This window comes from Papaver somniferum, chromosome 6 (assembly GCF_003573695.1).
Source record: "Papaver somniferum cultivar HN1 chromosome 6, ASM357369v1, whole genome shotgun sequence".
Classification (NCBI taxonomy): domain Eukaryota; kingdom Viridiplantae; phylum Streptophyta; class Magnoliopsida; order Ranunculales; family Papaveraceae; genus Papaver; species Papaver somniferum.
The window spans coordinates 137,377,852-137,389,362 of NC_039363.1; the positions used below are offsets into that span (position 1 = coordinate 137,377,852).

Here is an 11,511-nt window from a genome sequence, read left to right on the forward strand (position 1 = left end):
TAGTGAATTTAAGTCATGCATGCTTTGGAACATAAAGAGAACATTGTGTATATTTGATCGTGTTTTCTAAAATTATGTTGGTCTCTACCTACAAAAATAGGTACGACATTTGATTATTTCATATGATGCTCAAAATAATACTAAAAGTAGTATTGCGACTAAACAACATGTTTTCGTACATGCTCAAAAAAAAAAACTTCGAAAGCAGTATCGCTTTAAAACAACAACAAATAAAGATCAGTCATGTTTATAGAAGACGAAAGAATAATAAAAGAGTAAAGAGAGATGGAATAAAGCTGGATAATTCATGGTAATAGGGACTTGATTAGAACAAGTTTTATGGTGCAATCCAAGCCATTGCAAGTATGAAAAAACTGTGGAATGTCAAGTTTAATGGCTTCCAAGTTAGTGCCATCCACATTTTTTCCAAGCCCTGTTCCATGATTTTATAGAATGGTTGCTGGAATCTAAGAAAAACGCTAATCAAAATAGAACTGGACGCTATCCAAAATAGCGCACTAGAAAACAAAAACACTAATCAAAATAGCACTGGACGCTATTCAAAATAGCGTTTTCCATTAAAATATTATTAGTTTGTTTTTCTCCCGTAACAAACTCCAAAACCTGATCTTGGTATTCAAGGTATGATACACGCTTGTTTGTAAGAAGTTGGGAAAAGAAATATGTATTAAATTAAAAATCCCTTGAATACAAGGGTATATATGACGTGTCGACTAATTATTGGCTAACCTTTCACTAGCAGACAAAACAAGATAAAGAGAATATGTTAAAATAATCATAATTGGTGAAATACGTTTATTCTATTCTGCATCTGTTGACACTAAAACTAAGAAAACCAAAGTAAAACTTTAGCGCTATTTAGATTTGCATTTCTATCATTAAACCATAGGATTTGAGTTTTCATGATCGATTGCAAATGCTGAGGTGTCATGGAATATGGAAGATGAAAATCTTCCACCATAAAACTTGCTTTTATAAGGTATGATATAAGGTATGAATATGGAATGCTGCAAATGTAGGGTAAGAGTGTCAAGTAATTATTTAGAAAATATTTTGGAGAGACAAATGGAATTCCTCGGAAAATATGAGGAGAAAAAAAACACAAAAAGTCGACCTTGAGAAACGATACCGGCCAGCTGAAGATGTAGGTAAACGGGTGCCAAAGACCAAAAAAATTAATAGATACTTGCTGTTATAGTTCTGCTTGAGAGTCATTGTGGCGTACCTACAATTTTGACCTCCAGTTTCGATTTCATTTTGAAGACGAACGGAAAATTTGAAAACTGCTATAAGAAAAATCGATCCTGATGCAACAAACTTTTTTCGTTGGCTTGGACTTTGGAGCTAATAAGAAATATCAAAAGCAAGAGAACTCACGTATACAGGAATTCCTTCAAGATTGACTTGGGTTGGCGCCAAAAAAAAAAGAAGGAAAAAAAAAAGAAGTGGAAGCCAAGGAAAACGTGTCTTAAAATTGGTTATCTACCGTGTCATTGGGTTCCGGAGAGAAATACCATCTACACATACTGTTAAAGAAAATTAAAGGACAATTATTTTAAGGAAAAAAAACGGTTCACTCCAAAACCGCACAAAAAAGAACAGATTAGTCCATTTTGATCCAACTAGGAACAGATTAGTCCAAAAAATGTATAAAGACGTTGCTATCCTTCGCATGTTTTTCATAAAACACACGTGCAGCGAATGGATACAGTTTTGTAACTGACACCACAAACGTAGTTGTGACACGTAGTTTGGAAAAAAAAACTGAATTAAAAACTGAGTTAAACGGCGTAACGGACAAATCATTTATTCCTTCTTTTTCTATTGAAGACTGAAAAGTAGAAGAAAAAAAATCAAAACTACTCGTACCTCAACATTTTGAACCCTAGAAAATTTTCAATTCACAGAAACTTTCAATCAAAAACTCTAACATCTTACTAATCAAAACAACTAGATGGTTGAACAATCAGTAACATCATGTTGAAAGAAAAAAAAGTATCTTCAAAGAAAAATGTACCACCAACAGTGGAAGATTCAACATCAACTAAAGAAGAAATTCCAACAGTTGCGGTAGAAAAAATTCAAAAATCAACATCACCAAGAACGAGATCAAAGTCAGCATTAAAAGATTCAACACCAATTTCATCCCCAACACCATCAGTTGCTACAGAAGAGATTCGGAAATCAACAAGACCAAAAACGAGATTGAAGAGATCATTAGAAGATTCAACATCAATTTCAGTACCAGAAACTTCAAAAAAATCACAAGCTAAGAAGAAATCAAAGCCTTCAAAGCCTTCAAATCCTCCAAAGCCTCCAAAGTCTTCAAAGCCTTCAACATCTGTTATCTCAAAAAAAGGTAACAATTCAAGTCCAGTTCTGTCTATTTTTGAGCAATTTTTATTCAATTTCTTGTACATGTGTACAGATCTGTACACCGCCATGTTGTTGCAGTGATTCATGTCCAGTTCTATCTGTTTTTTTAGCAATTTTTATTGGAATTGTTGCTGGTGTGTACATACTAGTACACCACAATGCTGTTGCAGTGATTCATGTCATGTTCTGTCTGTTTTAAAGATGTTTCTGTAGCAGTGTACTGGTTTGTACACCAGCATGCTATTTCAAATTCATATGGCCTAATGTGTGTGTTGTGTCATCACTTGTGTTCACCGGTGTACACACCTTTGCACCAACATACTATTTCACCTTCATATGGTCTGTTGTGTGTGTTGTCAACTTCTTGTACCGTCACTTGTGTTTACTGGTGTACATATATTTGCACCAACATGCTATTTCATATTCATATGGACTAATGTGTATGTTCTCAACATATTATCCCATCGTTTTTGGTGCTGGTGTACACATCTTTTCACCAGCATGCTATTTCACCTTTATTTTGCCTGTTGTGTGTGTTTTAAAGATGTTTTTGATAGATTTCTGCATGAGTGTAAAGATTTGTACACGCACATTGATTTATGGCATGTTGTGTGGGAACAAATGTTGCTTTAGTTAGTTTTCTGTAGGAGTGTACACAGCTATACACCTGTATGATATGGTCCTATTTATGCGTACAGTGATATGATTTGTACTTGTATGAGTATAATGAATGTATTATTCTTCTTGGTCCATTTTCGTAGATACCAACAAACCATATAGGTCAAGTTTCCATGGCTTCAGTGACTTTGTGAATAGAAACCTTGAGGAAGATGAAACAAAAAGAGGAGAAAAAGTATGGTTCACCAATTATCAACTAGAGAAGCAAAAAGAAGGACCATTCTGGTCTGTTGTAGATATCTTTGTCCACAAAAAAGCAGACCGGAAAGATGAGAAAGATACAAGTAAAAAGAGAGATGATATATGGACTAAGAACCCAAACTCAATTCTGAAAATTATGAGACAGTACCGCCATGAAATTTGTGACTCAGGGGTACATTATTTCATGTTTGATACTACCAAGAAGAACAAGCAAGTGGCAGTAAAGAGTGAACCTGAGGATTTGTTTCTATTTTATGGGATTAAGATGGTGCCAATGGAAGTTGAAAAAGGGGAAGATGTAAAAACTGCAGCTGAAAAAAAATACGGTCCGCTGATAAACAGATTGACTCTTAAGAAACGAACTGAGCTGGGAAAAAAAGATGTGGAAGAGGAAATCGTACGTATCATGAAGCTAAAACCAAAGTCAAAAATGGAGATTGAAAGAAATGCTGAAGACTTAGTGGTGTTGTTTACTATGTACTTGTGCATCACGGTCTTTTTTACCCAGGAAAACGGAAGTATGATTAGCAAGAACCAGTTTGCACACTTTTTTGAGTCTTTGGATAGGATGAAGAGAACTTGCTGGCCAGTTCATATACATGAGTATCTCATGGCGAGCATTAAGAAACATCAGGATTCACCACTTAAATTTAATGGTTGTGTGCTTTATATGTTGGTGAGTTCACAGTTGTACACCTGATATATCCATTCACCATTTTAAATGATTCTGTTCATTGTGTTTGTTTCTTTCTCTTACATTTCCAACTATTCACCTATTTGTTAATGCAACATTGGTTTTCTGAACACAACAAAATCATGAAGCCAAGCAATGAGGAAGGTGTGCCAAGGCTTCTTAGGTGGATCATCAGCGACGTCAGTAATACAATCGAGAAAGACCTGAATGATTCCATGAAAAAGGTATCTCAAAAAACTTTCTTAGAATAGTATATGTACATTGATATACACCTTTAATAAGGTGTACATGATTGTACATTGTTGATAGATTTTAAGAAATTTGTCTTGTGTACAACAATGTACACTCTTACAACATGTGTAAAAAATTGTACACCTGTGATCAATGTTGATACTTTGGCATGTTTTCAGATGCAACCAGGATGGGTGAAGGCTTATACTGATGAAGAGCAATTGCTTTTGGATGAGTACCGGAAGCAGAAACAAGAAAATAACATAGATGATGTGAAGGAAAAGATGCGCATTTCAGATATGCGATGAAAGGAGTTGGATGAGGAGCTTACTGAAGTTCTGGATAGGCAAGAAAGGCTTCTTAGTTTCATTGAATAGAAAATACTAAAAGTTAATGAAGTTGGTCTAATGAGATTGACAGAAAGAGAAGCTAATGATTTCCGTAATTACACTTTGCATGAAATCTTTAAATGTGCAAAGGAAATACGGCTTGAAACTGAGGAGGATGAGGAGATTGAGGAGGATGAGGAGGAGGATGATGTGGAGGAGCACAAGGAAGATGATGAGATTGAGGAGGATGAGGATGATGAGGAGGAGGATGAAAAGGTTGAGGAGGAGCACAAGGAAGATGATGATGATGATGATGACAATGACAAGGAGGAGCACAATGAAGATGGTGATATGCATGATCATAATGATGATGATGATGATGGTGATGACTATGACAAGGAGGGTAGTAAGGGTGGTGATATGCATGATCATGAAAATGACAAAGAGGGTAGCAAAGGTGGTGATGACGAGCATGGAACTGAATCTGAAAGGAATGAAGTTCCGTCTGAAACTCCTGAAAAGCAAAGGTACAACATCACTTTTTTTAAATTTGCAAGTCATTTCTTTTTTTATGTGTGTACATACTCTTACACCAGTGTGTGAAAGCTAATACCTTTTCTCAAAACTTGAATATTTTTAGCACTCCTTCACCAAAGACCAATGAGGCAAATGAAGAAGAGGATGGCAAGGATGGAACAAGCCAAGGAGTTGAGTCTGAAACTGGTAACAATCCGAGGTATATGTGTAGCTCGCATTTCTTCTTATTTTCTATATATGTGTACCAATATGTACACGTTAGTGATTTCTTCTGTGTGTGTATCAAGATTTACACCTTAGTGAGTTCTTATTTTCTAAAAAATTGCATTTTTTTCAGCACTCTTCTGCCAAAGGAAGTTGAAATCCCTGAAGGTCAAGAAGAGCATATGAACCTTAATGACCAGGATACTGCTCAAACTGATGAAATTGACAAAGTAGCTGGGTGTGAAGCTGCTAACAAGAAAAGGTATAAATAAAATGATCTCAACTTATATATATATATATTTTGTTTTCAGCATGTGTGTACAAGGATGTACACCTTTATGACTTCTTCTGAATTTGTGTACATACCTGTACATTGGTGTAAAACTCTGTACACCATTGAAAATTCTCATAAAAATTTCATTTTTCAGTACTTCTATGCCAAAGACAAGTGTAAACAATGAAGATAAACAAGACCAAGTGAACCTTGATGACCAGAATGTGATGGATGGCACTCGAACAGCTGAAATGGATGAAGCTACTATAATTGCAGCTGAAGCCATATGTCAGTTGGATCCTAAAGAAGTACTTTTACTCACACAAGGAGAAGAATCACAGAATGAGACTTATACATCAATTGAGGACCTTATAGATAACTTGTCTGAAACTGTATTCGTAAACCTTGAAAAAGGTTGTTACAGAACGGCACCATCTGAAGTGAAGGAAAATATGGTAACCCTGATCCGCCACGATTTTCCAAGCTTTGCATTATTGAGCCAAGAAGATCCAAAAGAAGAGTCGTTGCAAAAATCATTATCCAATGAAGATGTACGAGAAAGGATCATTGAAGAAGCAGTGCAGTTCATTAAACAAAATCCTAGTGAATTTTTTAGCAGCCAAGAGGTAGAAGAAGAGAAGACGACTCCAGTGAGGACAAGAGCAGGGAGGATGAAGGAAGCAGAGAGGTTGAAGACACAAGCCGCTGGCAAGTTGTCCAAGACACCACAAAATAGAAATGCAAAAAGAAAGCTAGATCCTGAATTCACTGCCGAGGGTAAAACCAAACGAGTTGTGATAAAATCATATCCAAAAGGCAAGGGGATCAAAGAGGGACAAGAACCAGGCTATCCTTCCCCAATAAAGAGAAAAGGAGATGTATATCGTCCTCAAAATCCATTTCTAGATGTTCGTTTATCACCACTATACCATGCTATGCAACCAGGACAGGACAAAAAAAGGGTACAAAAATTCTTTGACTATGCAAGCATGGAGTAAGTTCACAAAACACCATGATTGAATCTTATAAAAAAAATTATGTGCACAACTTTTTACACCATGTTAACATTTCCTTTATGTTTCCGCAGCTCTGTAGCTTGGCAACTAATAAGACTGGATGATCCAACAGTCAAGGAAGACATTTTTATTGTTGGAAGAGTACTTCGTGAACTGATGTTCAACAAATATCTAGACCAAGAGGTACTCCAGTTCTACATCCATCGACGTAGAAGAGCACTTGTCAGAGATAGCATTCGTCATCCAGATGACATAAAGTACCTGAGCTGTGAAATTATGAGTCCTACTGCATGTGTAAGTTTCGCAAAACAAATAAGAAATATCATATATAGTTACTTTAATATTGTTTACATAGTTGTACACCTGATTGACATGGCGTGTTCTATGTGTTTTTATATTTCTTTAGCTGTGTACATTAATATACGCCAATATGAATATATGATTGACACATGGTCTGTTAAGTGTTGATTGTTAGATTTATTTAGCTATGTACATTGATGTACACCAATATGCATATATGATTGACACATGGTATGCTAATTCTTCATTGTTAGATTTATATAGGTGTGTACATAGGTGTACACCTGTATATCATACATGGATATACGGTCTGTTTTCAGGCCTACAATGTTTGATTTGTTAGTTTTCTGTAGTAGTGTACATGCTTGTTAGTTTTCTGATTAAGGTGAGCCTAATTAATTTTGTTTTCTAACAAATTATTAATTGCAGTACTATGTCAAGTATAATATCACCAGCGAGGTGCAAAAGCTTGTGGTTGATTTCATACGGGACATGCCTGAGAATATGGAAGTTATTGTAATCCCTATCAATCACTCTACAGATCAAACGAGGATGGGATTGCACTGGTCGCTTTTGAATTTTGATTTCGAAGCTAAGGAATGGAAATGGTATAACTCGTTACACTCAGAAAATGAGCAGTCATATAAAGACGATGCAAAGAAACTACCATATGTGGTACAAGTGGAACTCAATAAGAAGAGAGCATTGAAGGGTCACCCACCTATAGAAAAGCACGAATTAAACATCATGACATGCCCTTTACAAGGAATCAACCCGAACTGTCTAATATATACTTGTTACTTTATGAAACGAAGTATGAAGACAACAAAAGGTATGGAAAAAGGTCAGCAGAGGGCCGAAGACATTTTTTCAGCAAATGAGATCAAAATTGGTGGCCAAGATATTGACAAAAGTCGAATGGTATGAAAAGGTGTGGGATATAGCGAAGGACGATGAGCATAATCAGTGGCGCAAGACTACAGGAAAGCAACCATTGAAGAGGAAGAAGAGTTTTTAATCTTCATTCAAGATCACTTTCTGAATTTGTTCGAAACATTTTTAATCTTCAGACAAATTTAAGTTTTCAACTTTCTGTTTAAGACTTGTCACTATTATAAAGACCTTGGATTAATGTTTTTTATTAGTTTCAATATTGATGTTCTGAAAATAGACTTGTGTCAGTACTAAAGTATGTATTACAGGTTAGGAAATATTAAGGTGTACATGATTGTGCACAGTTTCTGACAGAGTAGAAAATCTGACAGGCAATGGTACAGGAAGGTGTACATAATGGTACACATGTACTAACAGAAACATAAAATTGAAAAAGTAATAACCTAGTATCAATCATTAAACAACAAAAATAAAATCTAATTACTGGCATTAGAACTGAAAAGATAGAATATTACTAAACAAAATAAACTAGTAGCATCCATTGTACAGCAAGGTGTACATAATGCTACACATGTAAAAAGACAGGTAAGAAAAGTGAAGTGCACAGGAAGGTGTACTAATGGTACACAGATCCTGACACTAATTATCCATGTATAGAAAAATGAAAAGACATTACCAAAAGTAAAAACCAAAAAACATAGAATCTTTCAAACAAATCAAACATAATAAAAAGCATCAAGGCATGGGGAAGGTAGCTCTATTGTGGTGACCAAGAGTGAAGCACTTTGTGCACATCATAGGCCTCTTTTGCTTCTCCCAAGCCTTCTTGAAACGCTGTTCTCTTCGTCTACCGGGTGGAGGCACAAGAATAGGAACAATAATCCTATCACTAGGATCATAAGACTGCGGCTTGTCATAATTGGGGATTGGCAAGATGATCGCTTGGTATGTCCTGTTGTACCATTCAGTGGTGAAGTATGGCTCAACAAATGAATATATGTCCTCCCTTGTAGATTGAATGGCAACACAATCATGTGCGCAGGGAAAACCATTTACTTGCCACCTGTGACACGTACAAGTTCTCTCCAACGGATCTATAGAATGAGTGCGGGGAGATCTGACTTCACACAATCTTTCCATAGACTCAACAACAGTCCAAGTACGACCAATGTTGATGTTCTCGTTTAGTAAATCCTCGTATACAGGAGTGAGCCTAGTGTTAAAATTTTCAAGACCTTCTACCCTTCTCTTAGAATTCATCTACATAACCTTCAAACTAAGATAATAAAAACACAAATCATAAAATCAAAACATGATATAGAATAAATACAGATAAAACATGTGTACAACAATGTACACACAGTTGCAGAATCACAGATATAACATGTGTACAAGTATGTACACATCAAGCAAATCCATGTGTGTGACAGTAAAAAATAAATGAATGAAACACTAAACATAAAACTCATCGTATTGCATCGAGAAGAGCAAAAGTAGACAGCTTTTTAAACTCAAGAATCCAGTTATTGAATGACTCGGCAATAGATGAAGAGTGAGCAGCATATCTGCATACAGGGAAAAATGCATTTGCACATTTCTCTTTTGGAATGGTCCTGAGATAATTAGCAACATGTCCACAACCAATTGCATGCATGCCCCGCAAAGCTTCTTCAAAATTCGCTGCTGTGTAAGAGTAAGCAGCTTTGTAAAACAAATCAATAACGGCATTGTAATTTTCATCACCTTTTCCAATAGGGAGATTGCACTTGATGTGGTAAAAGCAATAGCTGTGATATGAACCAGGAAATGCTCTTGGAATGCCCTGCAGAAGTCCATCGTGACGATCACTAAGGAAAACAATCGGACGATCATCGACCACTTGTTGAAGATTATCCAGAAACCAAAACCAATTTTCTTTGTTTTCAGATAAAACAATAACAAAGGCATATGGGTAAAAACCATCATTTCCATTGACACATGTTGCAGCCATCAAAGTACCCCTGAATCTACCAATGAGGAAAGTAGCGTCCAAGTAAATCATGGGCCCGAGATACCTATATCTATGCTTTCAAGCACCGAAACAGATGAAAATCCGCTTAAATCTTCCATTTTCTTCATCAACTTCAAGTTTCACAAAGCTATCAGGATTAGTTTGCTCAATGGCTTTCACATACCAATTTAAATCGCTATACGACTTCTCGTCGTCACCATATTGATCTTCAAATACAGCTTCTTTCCCTCTACGGGCATGGTGATACTTAATATTGGACCCATAAGTTTTCTTAAAGAGTGACATGATCTGTTTGGGTTTTAAAGTGGGATCACCCTGTATACTATCATCGATCAAATGCTTAACTAACTTGGTTGTCACCACAGGACTCTTCAACCTCAAACCAACACCACAACTACAAAAAATAAATAAATCTGGAATAAGTAATGTGCACCACATTGTACACTTAATAAAATCTCAAAAAAAACAACACACATGCAAAAAGAAAGCACAGACCAAGCAAGAATATGAAATTTACACCACAAGTGCCACCCAAAAAGCCTACAACAAGTAATGTGCACCACAATGTACACCTAAAACAAGTCTACATATTAAAACCTAAAAATCAATAACATGGATCAAAAAAACAAGTGAACACCACTAACCTGTGAATAACGTTAGAATTTTTCAGCACAACCCGAGAAATGTCACCATTCACAGGCGCAAAGTGAATCTTCCAACCACAACCATCTTCTTCACACTTCGCAGTAAAACGAGTCTTGTCGTTTTTAAGAATAAGAATCTTGTAACAAGTACACATCTTGTATTGATCAACAACAATCCTTACAGCTTTAACACCACCCACAAATTCTCTACCAATATTGTCAAAAACATAACGCCGTTCATCGATAATGAGAGGCTTGGACTTGTCCGCGTCATGATCGACCACCCTTACAAGATTAGGACTTTCACTTACACAAGAGTTTTAAGTACTAGCACCAGTACTACTGCTACAACCAGAATTAGAATGAGACAAAGACCTTGAACTACTGCTACAACCAGTATGCTTCGGAATCACATCAACATTCAAATAAAAATCTTCATTGTTCATCTGAATAACAAGAGTAACTAAACCTTGAAGTTGTATATCACCTTGTATAAAAACTACTTGATTAGTATCCATATAGGAAAAACGTATACTCAAAGGGGACAAAGACCTCCACTGCTTACAGTCAAAATGCTTCAATTCATCAACGGGGATTAAAGTATTAACACGAAACGCAGAAGAATGTTCACCATGATTCAAAACAGCATGAACAAACTTCTCAGACATATTTGATACACCTACATATAACAAAAGATATAATAATAGTTTCAGATTCGCATAACCTAAAACTTGAAGAGTGTACAGGAAAGTACACATTTAATCGAAGGCAAAAATCAAATAACAGTAAACTACAAATCAAAACTACTCCATCGATTAATCGAAGATATAAGCTTCAGAATCTTACTAAAACACATAATTGAATAAACCAAAAGCATATGATCTAATATCAGTTCGATTTCATATCATGCATCATAACACCAAACACCAAAAAACAATAATCAAAATCATTTAACGAAAATCAAAAGCTAAAATACACCAAAAATCAAATCAATAACATACAAACAATAAGATGTAACAGATTGAATTCATATCATCAACTGATAAAATAAAAAAAAAAACAACTAAATATCAGAAAAGAGATTCAACGATTAAGCAAAAA

The 11,511-nt window shown here is 35.7% G+C and overlaps 1 protein-coding gene across 1 annotated transcript; it reads right to left on the reverse strand.

Annotated features, from left to right (window-relative positions):
* Positions 1-9,220: 9,220 nt before the first annotated feature.
* Positions 9,221-11,078, reverse strand: LOC113291553. The gene is made up of 4 exons (XM_026541075.1): positions 10,786-11,078; positions 10,411-10,695; positions 9,930-10,088; positions 9,221-9,809 (listed from the first exon to the last, which is right to left on the reverse strand). The coding sequence occupies exons 1-4, from the start codon at positions 11,076-11,078 to the stop codon at positions 9,221-9,223; spliced, it is 1,326 nt and encodes a 441-aa protein (XP_026396860.1).
* Between the last annotated feature and the right edge of the window lie 433 nt (positions 11,079-11,511).